Source organism: Podarcis raffonei, chromosome 6 (assembly GCF_027172205.1).
Source record: "Podarcis raffonei isolate rPodRaf1 chromosome 6, rPodRaf1.pri, whole genome shotgun sequence".
Lineage (NCBI taxonomy): Eukaryota > Metazoa > Chordata > Lepidosauria > Squamata > Lacertidae > Podarcis > Podarcis raffonei.
In genome coordinates this window covers 58,038,091-58,052,664 of record NC_070607.1, presented here as the reverse complement: position 1 = coordinate 58,052,664, position 14,574 = coordinate 58,038,091, and the positions used below count along the sequence as shown (strand labels likewise).

The window sequence follows — 14,574 nt, the reverse complement described above, 5'->3', positions numbered from 1 at the left end:
CCTCTTTTAAAGCCATCTAAGTCAGTGTTCATCACCGCCCCTTGTGGGAGTGAGTTCCACAGTTTAACTAATACACTACATGGATAGCACTTTCTTTTATCTGTCCTGAGTCTGTACATTAACACTGCACATTAATCAGGGCATCATCAAAAGGCCAAGAGGAAGAAAACCCTGGTACAGTGGTGCCTTGGTTTACAACCATAATCCGTTCCAGAGGTCCGTTTGTAAACCAAGGTTGTAAACCAAGGCGCACTTTCGCCAATGGGGCCTCTAAAAAAAGTTTGCAAACCGGGACACGCACTTCTGGGTTTGACGTGTTTGTAATCCAAAATGTATGCAAACCAGACTGTTTGCAAACCAAGGTACCACTGTATCTGGGATGAGCTGGAATCCTTATCTTGGGGGAGATAAAACGTATTTCTGGCATGATCCTAGGCTAGGGGTCCCCAAACTAAGGCCCACGGGCCAGATAAGGCCCAAGGGACTCGTTTATCCAGCCCGTGGCGACCTCTGCTGCCATCCCCCGCTCTTGCCGGCGCTGCGCTGTGTGGCTGCCCACTTCTGGGTCAGAGGAGCACTGGAAATAGCTTGTGTGCATGCTCAAACATTATTTGCACATGTGCAAGCGTTATTTCCGGTGCACATCCGGGTCGCAGGAGGCCCGTGCACATGTACACAAGCTATTTCCAGTGCTCCTCTGACCCGGAAGTGCGCCGGAAATAGCGTGTGCGCACGCATATGGGCACATGCTCTCCAGCCCATCGCACGATCGGTGCTGGAGACACCAGCCCGAGGCGTGGTAAGTTTGCTGACCTCTGTCCTAGGCCTATGTTCTCTGAGAGTCCTTCTGTTGATGCTAGGGGACACCCACTTCTCATGCAGCTAGGGTGAGAAAAGCACTGGCCATTCTGACCACTTGCTCCCCCATTTCACTCTCTTTGACTGCAGGACTGTTCCTATTTCAACTCCAATGCGGTTCCTCTGAAGCTCTCCTTCCTGAATGTTGACCCTCTTGGGGAGAATATCCGTGTCATTTTTAAGGTGAGCCGTGATGTTTCTTACTTGGTTATGGCTACAGTTTTTCTTTGCCCAGATGTTTCTGAACAAATCCCTGATCTAGGGATTCTAGTGTTGTTTGATCTAGTGTTCAAGCAATATATTGTAAGTTCTTGTGCCTTTTAAGATCCATCACATATTTTAAAAAAAACCAAAACGTGATTAGAGGTTTTTAGTCTGTGGCAAGCAGGCTTGAAAAATAAACTATGCACCATGAAATAAAAGCATTAATGGGCTGCATTGTCACTAGCTAGGAATTTCAGTGTGCGTTTCTGGTCGTGTATTTGCAAGATTAAGCAGGCTTCGGCTCTACTACCCTCAGGCAAAGGACATTTTATAAGGCCTGCATGCATGTTGCTGACTTTGGGACTTCAAAGTGAATAATCACCTAACATCAGGTGATTGACAGGTGGACCAAATTTGGCCTGCAGGCCTAGGACCTGACCCCAAGAGCCAGAAAGGTTCCCCACGCTTCATCAAGCTGTTCTCTTAACCTCTAGCCTCCTTTCCCCATTCCCCCTGAACCTGCCTGCCAAACAGTAGTCCTCTAGGGTCTGGAATATCAGGAACCAACTGTCTTTCCAAATAGCTTCAGAACCTCTGGGAATCCACATCATTGCTTCTCCACACTTAAATAAAAGGTTTTGGAAGCAGGGATTTGATTTCCAGTACTGCCTCTTGCCTTGCCCTGTTTCACTCTCCACAGTGCGGAGATGACCTCCGGCAGGACATGCTAACTTTGCAGATGATCCGCATAATGAACAAGATCTGGGTGCAAGAAGATCTGGACATGCGCATGGTCATATTCCGCTGTTTTTCTACTGGTCGAGGTCGAGGTAAGTTTTCATCCAACTACAAAATGAAACTTTTTCAGTTCCTCTTCCTCAGCTGCGCTCACGTTGTTTTTAGGCTGGTGAGAGGTTCTTGGAGAAATCTGTTGGAGCAGTGCTTTCGGGGCTGGAATAGATACCCAAGGTTCTATATCACTTCTCTGGATGAAGGCTAAGAATTTTTAAAAAAACGCCTCTAATTTGTCTCCCTACAGTAAATAGCCACAAAACCTGCTTGCCCTCAGTATCTGGTAATCAAAGTCAAGTGCCTTTGAAAGAAGGTTTGAAACATATGGACCTCCAGTTGTTGGACTACAATTCCCATCACCCTGACTCTTGGCTGTGTGCCCCAGAGCTGATGGGAGTTGCAGTCCAGCAAAACTTTGAGGGACAGAGGTTCCTCTGCCCTGCTCTAAAATATAGCCTATTTTTAGTCATTGCAGCCACTACCATACATTTGTCATGGTCATTTCAAAAATCAAGTATGTAAATAGCCCCCACAACATTCTCTAGTAAAAGAATTCAGTAAGTTACCGATGACAGAAACATTGTTTATCCATAATGGCATCCTTTGAGGCTTGCTGTGCAAGTGTCTCTAACATTCTAGAGAGATCATAGGTAGGTAGTCCAACCTGGACTTTGTAAGAACCGTAGAGTCCCCTTCTGGGCCATTGAAGGTAGTGGTTGCTTCTCTGAACATCAGAATCCAGGATGGAGAACCAGGAGCCCTCCAGATAATGTTGGACATCAGCTTTGTCAGCTCCAGCCAGCATTGGTCAGGGTGATGGGAACTTCCCACACCCATTCTAAATGTAAGCTGCATTTTACATGCAAGAGGAAGATGATTCAACATTTTACAGTAAAAAAAAAAAAAAAAGACCAGTCCACGTTGGGTTCTTTGTTGGTTATGTGTGTTAGATGGGGGAAGGAAAGAGGCCCTTGTTGCCTATCTTGTAGTCATTTGCTGTGTTTCACAGGGATGGTAGAGATGATTCCTAACGCAGAGACTCTACGAAAGATCCAGGTGGAGCATGGGGTGACAGGCTCCTTCAAGGATCGTCCCCTGGCAGACTGGCTGCAGAAGCACAACCCCAAAGAGGATGAATACGAGAAGGTGAAGAGAGCGAGAATAACATCATTTGGTTTAGGTTAAAAAGCCAGGCAGCTCCAAGTCACGATCAAAGATTGTGCTAACGTCAAACCCATTGTGCCCTCTTTTGAGTCTAGTGGTTTTAATAATTCCATCGCAGTTTGACCTCACTCCCAAAGGCGCACTCCTCCATTGCCTCCTGAGATGGACAAATGCCAACCCCAATAAGCAAAGTGGAGCATTGCAATGTGGATTTGTGGGTGTGCACCTGACTTTTCTTGCAGGCCCACGTTTTTCTTCATTTATGTAGCAAAACGTTGGACTGGAGATATGCCACCTTGGTTTTATTTATTTAAAATTTGAGCAGTTTTAAACATCTGGACACAAGGGAGATCACAAACACAACACCAGGAAGCTAAACTGCACTGTAAATAAGCCAAGCAAGCATTTTAATCTTAAAATATTGTGTAAACATAAATGTTTTCACTTGTTATTCAGAATGTATGAAATATGGCTTGGGGGTGGGGAGCTTTTCCATTGTACTGAAAAAGCCTGGCTACAAGTTCTGACTTCAAACAAAGACAGCACAGTAGAATGCCAGCTGTAAATACAACTAAGGGTAGGTTACCTCAAGGTAGATTTAGGTGCCTTTCTGACATCTCAAGTTCCCAGGGTGTTCTAGAAAACAGGCTAGTATATATTAAATATATAGGCAGGTAATATAATATTCCCAGATGACCCTAAATGCAGGAACCTTTTTCAAAAAAATTCCCTCTAGCATTTTGTCTGGCCTTACCGCTTTCCTGTGCAGCTCTTTACATTACTGTGTTAATAACATCCATCTTCATCTGCCAGGCAGTGGAGAACTTCATCTACTCATGCGCTGGCTGCTGTGTAGCTACTTATGTGCTGGGAATCTGTGATCGGCACAACGACAACATCATGCTCAAGACCACAGGGCACATGTTCCACATTGACTTTGGCAGATTTCTGGGCCATGCTCAGATGTTTGGCAACATCAAGAGGTGAGCACTCTAAGCAAACCAGAGAGGCTGTGTGTGTGTGGATGACTGAATTATCGGTGCTGGGGGTGGGCATGTATGTTATTTTTGGAAACGAAGGTGGGGCTAAACTAGTACATAGATTAGCTTCACCATGAAACTAATGGTTTCAGTTTTTCACATTAGTTTCACATAGAAATGTTTTTGCAAATTGATATATTTCTGGAACTCCTGTGTGCAAGACTGGAAGGAAAGGATGAACTGAGAGATCTGTGAAACTGTGAAAGACATGCCAGCTCTGAACAAAGGGAACATTAATTCTGTGGCTGCAACAATCATATGGGGCTTCTTTGTCCAATCTGCCTGAAAACTGGCAGTTCTGATGCCCTGGAGTGGTAGTAGAAGCCCTGCACTTTCCACAACGTTTGCATGGAAAACAGAATTTGTTACAAGGAGGAGAAATGCAGCTGTTTCTCTCATTTAAACCAATGGGAAGCTTTGTAGGATACGTCTTTTTAAAAATTGCTTATAAAATGTAGTTCCTGTTTAGTGCAGCACCTGAAAATGCCATGCCATTTGGATGGAAAATGTCATGGTTATTAGCAGCAAGCTGGGTCTCCGCTGCAAAAACTCAAATGAAACTCAAATGAATGTGAAACAAAATTGATGCAAACGAAAAGAAAGTGAAACTAAATAGGGTAGATTTTAAATACTTAAAACATTTCAAGTGCACGCTTCTGGCCGGTGTTCAGGAATGAGCCCTGGAGTTGCAGGACTCGCAGAAGTGGGCTAAGATGAGGAAGGCACATGTCTTGACAGTTAACTCTTTGTTGACAAGAAAAGCACGTACAGCAAGCTTCCACAGTGTTCCGGATACACACACAGACACATGTTTCTAGCCTCTAGGCAGCTGCCCACAGGTCTAGGCCCTGTGGAGCAGTTACATCAACAGGGAAACCCCACCCGCCCCTGCTGGCTTATATACCTTATCGTGACGGGTTGCTTGCCCACAATCTGAGACTTCTCTTGTCTGGAAATTGTCACTGCTCTTCCCTTTTCAAGACCCTCCTGGGTCTAGGAGACAGTGGGGCAGGGCAAGGTGGGGAGTCTATTGACCTGTTTGTCAGCTGAACAGCCTCTTCCGCTTCACCCTGCATATGTTCCTCCATCGTGGACTGCCCTGACCCTCCCTCCTCCCCTGGCTCCTGCCTTGGGGGCAGCGTGAAACCCCATAAATCACTGGTCCCCTCTCCTGGGTCACTCTCCTGGTCCCTTGCCTCCACCCCACAACCTTTGGAGTCTTGCCAGCTTCCTGTTTGCATGGATAAACTAAAGTCTATGTTGTAGCAGTAGCTAATTAATAATGATGTGGGTGGGTGTAGATTGTTGGTACCCAATACAAGTTTTTACCTGCCACGCATATTTTGCAGGGCACCATGTTACGTGCTTTACCTGGAAAGGGAATCTGACAAATGTTGGACTTGAAGTTCCAAACTTTTTACTACGGATTTTTTTTTAAAAAAGCTTCTATTTCCCACGCCCTAAGCATCATGTTTTCCAGCCTGTTCCAAAACGTTCTTGGTGGAGCAGGTTGCCGGTGGAATGTGGCTTATCGGTTTCCACATTGTGATGCCCTTGTTCAGTGAATGCAAAACCCATTATCTGTCAAATGCGTTCAAGCTTTTTCCTGCTGTTGATACCAAGCATGTGGCTTTTGTTCCAAAGTCCTTCAGAATAATGTGTTGTGTGTGGATCTAATGGGATCTAGCACTCTCTGGGTCAACTAAGGTATGTTTGGAAATGAAAGCATAGTGACTCTTTTGTCCCTGGGATTAGCCACATCACTGTGGCATTTGCACATTTCTTCCGTACAGGGACCGAGCTCCATTTGTCTTCACATCAGACATGGCTTATGTCATCAACGGCGGTGACAAGCCCTCCAGCCGCTTCCATGACTTTGTAGATCTCTGCTGCCAGGCCTACAACCTGATCCGCAAACATACCCATCTCTTCCTCAACCTTTTGGGCCTGGTGAGACACCCAGTTTCTACTTTCCTGCTGCCTCTGCTCTCCAGTAGCAGTGCATTTGTCCAGACAGTGCATCATGGTTATTACTGAAAAGACTTTCAGCTGTTCTTTGCAGGAGCTTGAAGGGTTTGCATAGGGAGACAGAGACAATGGTGACCATCAGACTTGACCTGAGGAGTAAAGAACTGCCTTCTCTCTTCCAAGCCTGCAGTTCCCCCATGACAGAACCTTCTCAGTCTATATCCAGACCTTCTTTATATCCAAACCAGGGAAAGGGTATAAGTTTTTTTGTGGTTTTTTTGGAGGATTTGATGTCCTGCTTTATCACTACCATAAGGAGTCTCAAAGCGGCTAACAATCTCCTTTCCCTTCCTCTCCCACAACAAACACTCTGTGAGGTGAGTGGACTGAGAGACTTCAGAGAAGTGTGACTAGCCCAAGGTCACCCAGCAAGTATTTGTGTGTGTAAGAGCAAAAATCACTTGGCAGATGCAGCACACAAACGTGTAGGCTCTCAGATAGGAACTTATTGCTGCTTCGCTGCTCCCTGGATGAGGAGCCGCATGTGCCTACGGTCAAGCTGAGCTAAGGTTTGACTTAGTATGTTGTATGAACCAGACCAATGTCTGGATTCACACATAAAAGTAAACCCATAGTTAAGATCAGCAAGCTAACAACAAACTCCGGCTTACTTTCACTGACAAGTCATTGTTTATTTGCCGCTCTCACTGCCATGCATGTGTGGTTTTGTCAGCTTATAGTGAAATAAAAAATGTCCACTTTTTTTACATCAAAAACAACCAGTTCTAGTAAAAAATAAGTAATAATTGTAGTGCTTCCCCCTCCCCTCCAACTGTTGGGATAAGGACACAAGCCGAGCATCAACCACGAAAGCCTGTCTCCAACTATTGAATTGCCAAAGACCCCTTTTTGTTCCTAAGACTGCAGCAGACATTGCTTGCAGATATGCACCATAACTAAAAGGGTTGGGAACTTGCCTTTCCTGTGTTTTGAAAGAAAGCTGAGGGTTTTGGGAAATCCAGTTAGCATGTGGCACATTCCAGAATCCATGAAATCCCCACAGCTCACGTCTGGAGTGTTTGCATTTCTTTCTTTTCTGGTGCTAATCCGTGGCCTCTTTGGTGCCCAGATGCTGTCGTGTGGGATCCCTGAGCTTTCTGACCTTGAAGACCTAAAGTATGTTTATGATGCATTGAGACCACAGGACTCTGAGGCAGATGCCACCACCTATTTCACCAGGTAAGGGGAATCCTGATGGCTGGGAAGGGAAGCCAGGAGCCACCTTGGTGTGCCAAGCTACTCCCACAGAGAAATCTTCGTTCTCAGTGTCCTCTCTGAAAGGTCTGTCGTAGTCTTTGAAAATGCAGGGGGTAGACCAGTCAATTCTATGTCAACCCACAAACCAGATGCTTTATCCTCTTGTGCAGGTTGATAGAGTCCAGCCTTGGCAGTGTTGCCACAAAGCTCAACTTCTTCATTCACAATCTGGCGCAGATGAAGTTTGCAGGCTCCGACTCCCGACCGGTGCTCTCTTTTGCCCCCCGTGTTCACACGATCAAGACGTCCAGCCGGATCCTTGATGTCTTCCTCTGCCGTCACGAAAAAGTCTTCAATCCCAGCAAGGGCTTTGTGAGTCCCTTCCACAGGCATTTTGGTGCAGCAGGTGGTCAGTGTGGTGGAGGCAGTGTTAGGGAAGCTAGCATATGGCTGCGCCAAAGCGCAAGAGCAAGTTGTGCTGCATGCTGGAGCAGCATCTCCAGAAGGTACTGCTGAACCATAAGGACTGCTTCCCTCTCTGCCTTGCAGATATACATTGTGAAGGTGAAGCGAGAGAACCCCTCCGAAGTCACCTACATCCAGCGTACCTTTGAAGAGTTCCAGGAACTGCACAACAAGATGCGCCTCATCTTCCCCTCTTCGCATCTCCCCAGGTTAGTCCCGTTTGGTTTACAAACTCCTTTTTTCTTTTGACACTCTACTCTGCACACCCTCTGTAAGAATCGCAAACCTTTGAAGACTAGTTTTGTATTCATTTCCCGGAAACTTGCTTATGCTCCCCTGATTTTGTGCGCTAAAATTATGTTTTCTCCTTGGGAAGTCTCAGCGCTTGGATTTTGTTCACATTTAGGATCTAACCGAAAGAATCTCTTTCACCAGATTGGCTAGTAATCCAGTGGGTGTGATACAGCAGACCATCTTCTCAAAATTATATGTGTGCTTAATTGTTTGTGTGTGAATGGTCCTCATCACATGATGTTAACCAAAAGTTTCGTTTCTGAAACACTCCAAATGGATCCGTCTGACAGCCGCTATCCGTGTGATATGAAGAAATCCTTTTTAAAATTATTTGTATGTACTGTTGCAGCCGGGAGCAAAGAAATTTGGCAGACCTTCTTCAGTTGAGATTTTGCGTTTCATTGATAGATGGGGCCCAACACCTAACTGTTTCTTTACCCTCCCACCCTCCCCAAATTGTCCAGCTTTCCTAGCAGGTTTGTGATTGGACGCTCACGAGGAGAAGCAGTGGCTGAGAGGAGGAGAGAAGAACTGAATGGCTACATCTGGCATCTGATCCATGCAGCTCCTGAGGTGGCCGAGGTAAATAGGCAGGAGCGAGGTAGTATTAGCCAAGACCTTTAGGATGAACTGCAGGCAGACACAGCAGTGTAGAATAGTTTAATCTAAGTGCTTCTGCAGAAGCCTGACCCTGGAATTATTCCACACTTTTTGCCATTCCTCTTTAGCAAGCTTTGTTAATACATATGGAAGCTTTGGATAGCATTCCCTGTCCTTGCCTACATGTAAATCAAGGGACCTTCTTTAACCACTGCTGGAGAACACTCAGCACATAGGAGGCAAGAGAACTTGCTTGGTAAGTATAGTATCAAAAACTGAGCTGAGGGTAAGGAATATCAAGGGTGTGTTCTGATGGCCTCTGGGTGTGCAAACTGGATTGCCTGTTACGTATTCTGGTTCTCCCATCTATATAACTGAGGTTATGTGCTACTGTAGTATTAAGATTCATAATCAGGCATAGGCTAACTCGGCTCTCCAGATGTTTTTGGCCTAAAACTCCCATTATCCCTAGCTAACAGGACCAGTGGCCAGGGATGATGGGAATTGTAGTCCCAAATCATCTGGAGGGCTGAGTTTGCCTATGCCTGCTCATAACCATTCTAAGCAAATAAGGAACTGCAGGAGTCTTCATAGCTGAAGGCCTAAGAAATAATTAGCTTATTTATGAAAGTAAGTTATTATGTGAATTGAAGCAACATGCCCAACCAAGCTTCTCTTTTCATGTCAGAAGGCATATCAAAAGTAGGTAACTTGCTACTGGAGTAAAACTGTGGCCTGATGGTGTGCTTCTCTTGCAGTGTGACCTGGTGTACACATTTTTCCACCCCCTCCCAAGGGACGAAGTTGCTGCAGGCACCAATCCAGCACCCAAACTGCCTGGTAAATATCTGTAGGACACAAGCAGCAGGACTTATCTGCTTCAACACTCTGGCTCTGCATGCTGGCCAGTACTGAGGGAGGGCAATGCTCTCATGCAGCTGCCTTGGAGTGAAGTCGATCATAGCCACAGCTTCATTCTTTGGCAAATAAAATGAAAGTGCTGGGCACATGGAAAGGATCTGCCTATTCAGTAGAGGCTGGAAGTTTGTGTCAGGACCTGACTGGAGGTTCAGAATGGTGCTGTAAGACTGGTCATTAAACTATGTTATGCAGGTATAGGGTAGTGCAGAGGAGAGATGTTGTATTAATTAAAACAGTATAAAGCGCAACAGAGACATAATATAGTACTGATTTTGATTTTATTGCTTTTGTTTGTATTTTTTATTTTAAAAAATAATAGTAAGTTTTCCAGAGGATGGCCTTTATGGAAAGGCGCTAACGCCTGTTTACTGTGGGTATAGTGCCTTTCCTTTCTTTTTTTGCCAGTAGACATGGTAGTTTTCCATGCCAACACTGCTCCCTGTTCCTTATTCTTAGATGCATCATGGTCCCAACCTGTTGGAAAACTGGGTGGGGAGGTGAAGCTGTCTGTTTCTTACAAGAACAACAAGCTGTTTATCATGGTGATGCATATCCGAGGCCTGGTAAGTGCTGAACTGTGTCTATGTCCCAGTGGCAGCCACTGGCCAAACTTTTCAAATCTCTGCAGCCTGATGTGGTGCAAACAACTGATGACTGGGCTTGACTTTCTCTCTTCCAGCAGCCTATTCAAGATGGCAGTGATCCCGACCCGTATGTTAAGATCTACCTTCTGCCCGATCCCCAGAAAACCACCAAGAGGAAAACGAAAGTCGCTAGAAAAACATGCAACCCTACTTACAACGAAATGGTATGCTGCCGCACACCTTGTCTTTACAGGCTAAAGCAGGGGTGGGTGGGAAACCTCCGACCCACAGTTGCTATCAAACAATTAATTAGCTATGAAAACCAACATTCTTTCGTGAAAGATCCAGCTGCTTAAAAAAAAAAGTCCAGACATATTTTGAGTTAATGTATTGCAGGGTAGGGGACAATATGAACTGATTCTCCATTATACATCTCTTGGAAATCTATTAATGTTGCTATGGAGTGGCAGCATGGACAATTTATTACAATATAGCCTTACAATATAATGCGGGGGTGGGGGGGTTGGCTCGAGAGCCACCTTCACCCTTGGCCAATCCTCTGGCAGAAGCATGCCAGCAGGGGATGTGGACATCCCACACACTCAGTTGTGTGAATTCACACATGCAGGTTAGGGAGGCGGTGGTTTGCTTCCCCATCAGGGCATTGGGGTGGGCAGAAAGATTTAAACCACCTACATTAGCACTGTCTACTTTTAATCCCCCCCTTTGTCATTGCTGTCAAATTTGGGAGTCTTGGGGAGGTCAGAATTTACTTGGGGCCAGGCCATGGTCCTGGGCCAGGGGTTAAACACCCCTCCTTTATAATTCCTGTCGAGACTGCTGTCATAGTTAAATTAGTTCAAGTTTAAAGACTCGGCATTATACGTGTGTGCGTGTGTGCATTTTTCATTTTCCGTTTTCTCTGACAGATTTCTACCCTAGGTCTAAATGCTAGAAAAAATATATACAAATGGGCATCTGCATTAAGAGGCATACGTATTACTGAAGAATACACAGAATTACTATAGTCTGGCCTTCTGCTATAGAGGCCAGAGACTGCTGTTCTAGGCAACTACTTCTTCCACCTTTCTAAGGAGAGTGTGAGTGAGTTTTAGCTGATGTCCTGAAACTTCCTGTATCTTTCAGCTTGTCTATGATGGGATTCCTAAAGGAGACCTCCACCAGCGGGAACTTCATCTGAGTGTCCTGAGTGAAGAGGGCTTTTGGGAGAACATCCTCCTTGGGGAGGTCATTATCCGACTGCGGGACCTGGATCTGACACAAGAGAAGATGGGCTGGTTTGAACTGGGCTCTAGGAGTCACGGGACCATGTGAAGAGGAGCAGCAAGGCAGTCGCTGTGTCTTTGGAACCACTCTGGCCCCATGGGAGTCCCTGGGAATTGGTGCATGTTCCAGGAGTTCTATCCTGGTGTATCTGACAGGATTTAGTTTCCTGCAAATAATGACGGACGGATGTTAAGTTTCTCTGCAAATGAAGGGTTAATTTCCTGTGGAGAGTGAGCATTTTGGGGTGGAGTCATGATAGGAAATTCATTTATGACTTAAAATGGCTGCCATAGACTTTCCTTTTTATACATTTTCCTTGTGTCAAGGGAGCAATGACTTATGGGGGGCAAAATAATAGGGGGCACCCCCCTCTTTGGGATATTTTAATTTTTTAAGAAAATTAACAAATGATTTCAGTCCAGATGGGACATAGGAGCACATGCTGAGAAGCTTTTCTAGGCAGGATATATCATCAGTGAGATTCTTGCTGGACTTCCTCAAAAGTTGTTGTTGTTTATTGTTGTTTTAAGTAAATAAAGGAATGTGTGCATAAGAACTTGAGGGGCGGGAGGGGAAATGTTTGGGGTGGATATAAATGGTAGATGAAATCCTTATCTCTGGGACAGGAGCTGGTGTGGTCCAACTCAAGCCATCTTGGAGAATTTGCTTCCAAAGGAGAGCTATGTAATGTATATATTTGAAGAGCTTACAGTTCTCGATTTCCTGCTTGGAGATGTAACCTAAAAGGCATGCTCTCTTGGACTAACATTTAGACTTGTCTTAGGAGGCAAAAGGCAACCATATTCCTCTTGATTCTAAACACCTACTAAGGCCTTGGGCATAGCAGCTATCTGAAGAGCTGTGTGATATTTCCACCTTACTTCCTTGCTTGACTGAACTGAATTGCCTTTTGCACATCTGGCCAGTCTGAGGAGCTGGAACTGATTAGATATGGTTACGCTGCATTTTGGAATCCGAGCGATTTTCCTGGTCTCGCTTCTCCCAAGCTGTGACTTTGGAAAATGGGTTCCTTGAATTAGCCAAACCGCCTCTGTGACAGTTTCCTGTGTACGGCCATTTCTTTCCTGTTGCCTGAAACCAGATTACATTAGTGAATACTTAAAGCCTTTTCAGGATTCTCATCTTCAGTGTCACCGCAGGCTCTTCTTCTGAGCTAGTGGGTGGGAGGCAAAGAAAAAGGCAAACTAGCTGGAAACCTGGTTAAAAGGTTACCTGGCATTTTGCCACTGAGCACCCATGACTTACTGAAACCTTTGCATACACCCACTGCCCTGCAATGCCTTTTGTAGGCCAGGTGGCCATGAGCTGTTCCTTTGTAGCCTTTTCTTTGAGAAGTAAACCTGTGTAAAATAAAAAAATAAAAATAGAAAGGTGGGGAGGGGGAATAGCCAGCTTTTAAACCTTTGTCTCTTTGCAATTATATAAAGACCAGAATGTGTGTTGTTGGATCGTTTTTCTCTCTCTTTTAAGAATCATTCTTAAAGGATGTCCTGTTTGCGGGTTGCCATTTGCCTCCTTGAATGAAAAAGAGAGCACTTCAAAATGGAGGGGAAGATGTTTCCCATCTCAGACAGGAGCCTTGCACCATTGGGCCTAGCCCTCTCCCTCAGAGCTTGTCATCTTCTAGCTAGCCTGAGCTGTTTGTTTACAGCAGGGACTCCTGTACAGATGAAACGTTTCTCAGGTTCAAGAACAAAAAAATTAAATATTGTATCTGAGAGGTATAAGCCAAGTTTTTTTAACCATTCCCTAGATCAAGGTTTGCCTGAAACTTGGATTTTTTAAAATCTGCATAAGAGGTGCAGGTGGATTTCAGAGTCAGATAAGCAGCTACGTGAGACAACCTTGGCCTGGTCATGTCACCTGTTCTGTAGGAAATGAGGGAGAGACAGTGTCTCGCAGATCCCTGGATCCTTCCTCTGTTGTAAAATGGTGGCATTATTTGAAGTAAATAAATAAAAGGAAATGGAATTCAGTAGAAACTGTGTCGTCTCATCCTTTGCAGCGTTAGGGTTATAAAGCAAGCATGGACTTTTTCAAAGAGATGCAGCATCATTAACCCCAAATAGATTTTGGTAAGATGATGCTTGGCCAAAGAGGACACAGGATGCTGCATTTGAACTGGCTAGAAAAGTCATGACTGAGCAGCTCAGAGAAGTCATTTGACCTTTAGTTTCCCATACTCAATGTTTGAAAACAAGTTACCATTAGCCACAGCCAGTATGGCCACTGGTCAAGGGCAATGGGAGTTGCAGTCCTATAATCTGGAAGGCACCAGGTCGATCAGTCCTTCCCACTTGGTCTGCCTTTGTCCATAAGCCTCTTCACAGTGCATTTTGGGGGAGAGGAGATAATATGCAGGATCTGCAAGAACAGGTTGGCTTCTGCATCTTTGCTCTCTTAATTCAACCATATGTTTGGATTCAAAACGTTTGCAGGCTTTAACACCAACCTGAAATGTGGTCCCATTGTCCGGCTTACCCGGGAAACAGTATCTCTGTGTGCCTAAATATTGACAGGATGACCAATGACTCTTCTTCCCCTGGACAGTGAGAAGCCTGTCAAAAGAGGGCCAAACTATCAGTATTTGTACATGTTGCAGTATCAAATCAAATTATGTAGGAGGCTTAAAGAGAAGGGAGACTATAAAGACTAACAGGAATAGATAGCTTTTCAGGCTGATTGCATCCTATGTAATATAGTGCAGAGGAAAGACACTGGAAGCATCCATAGTTACCACTGCTTGCACATTCATGCCACGAGGCTGTTGCAATAGCCGTGCAATCTGTTACCGATGCTATGTTACTAGGTAGTTAAGATAATACATACTTTAATAGGCTTGGGTATTGAATCAGTCATAATCACCGCAGCACATTCCTACAATGCCTAATTAGCAAAAGTGCATACATTTAAAGTACTGTGGAGTGTGTATGATGCCACAGTGACACGTCAGCCATAGGTACAAAGGGCAGGTGCTGAGAAGTGACTGAGCTTGATGGAATCTGGAGGAACATAGCCATAGACAGTGGCTGTTAGAAACCATGCCACTTGGATGTAGTTAGAAAGTAATACACAGAGATTTCATGCTGGGAAGAGGGGGCCAGAATCACTTGAGTTTC

The 14,574-nt window shown here is 45.0% G+C and overlaps 1 protein-coding gene across 3 annotated transcripts in view; it reads left to right on the top strand.

The window, feature by feature from the left end:
* PIK3C2B (phosphatidylinositol-4-phosphate 3-kinase catalytic subunit type 2 beta) overlaps window positions 1-13,430 on the top strand; it is an 85,373-nt gene extending 71,943 nt beyond the window's left edge. For all 3 annotated transcript variants that reach the window (XM_053393203.1, XM_053393204.1, XM_053393205.1), the window contains 13 exons: window positions 949-1,041; window positions 1,763-1,892; window positions 2,864-3,000; window positions 3,832-4,001; window positions 5,852-6,008; window positions 7,156-7,265; window positions 7,454-7,655; window positions 7,833-7,957; window positions 8,507-8,624; window positions 9,401-9,482; window positions 10,020-10,126; window positions 10,243-10,371; window positions 11,294-13,430. In XM_053393203.1, the coding sequence (XP_053249178.1) occupies window positions 949-1,041; window positions 1,763-1,892; window positions 2,864-3,000; window positions 3,832-4,001; window positions 5,852-6,008; window positions 7,156-7,265; window positions 7,454-7,655; window positions 7,833-7,957; window positions 8,507-8,624; window positions 9,401-9,482; window positions 10,020-10,126; window positions 10,243-10,371; window positions 11,294-11,482 (1,749 nt within the window). In that variant the 3' untranslated portion in view covers window positions 11,483-13,430. The remainder of the gene's footprint in view (window positions 1-948; window positions 1,042-1,762; window positions 1,893-2,863; window positions 3,001-3,831; window positions 4,002-5,851; window positions 6,009-7,155; window positions 7,266-7,453; window positions 7,656-7,832; window positions 7,958-8,506; window positions 8,625-9,400; window positions 9,483-10,019; window positions 10,127-10,242; window positions 10,372-11,293) is intronic.
* The last annotated feature ends 1,144 nt before the right edge of the window (window positions 13,431-14,574 follow it).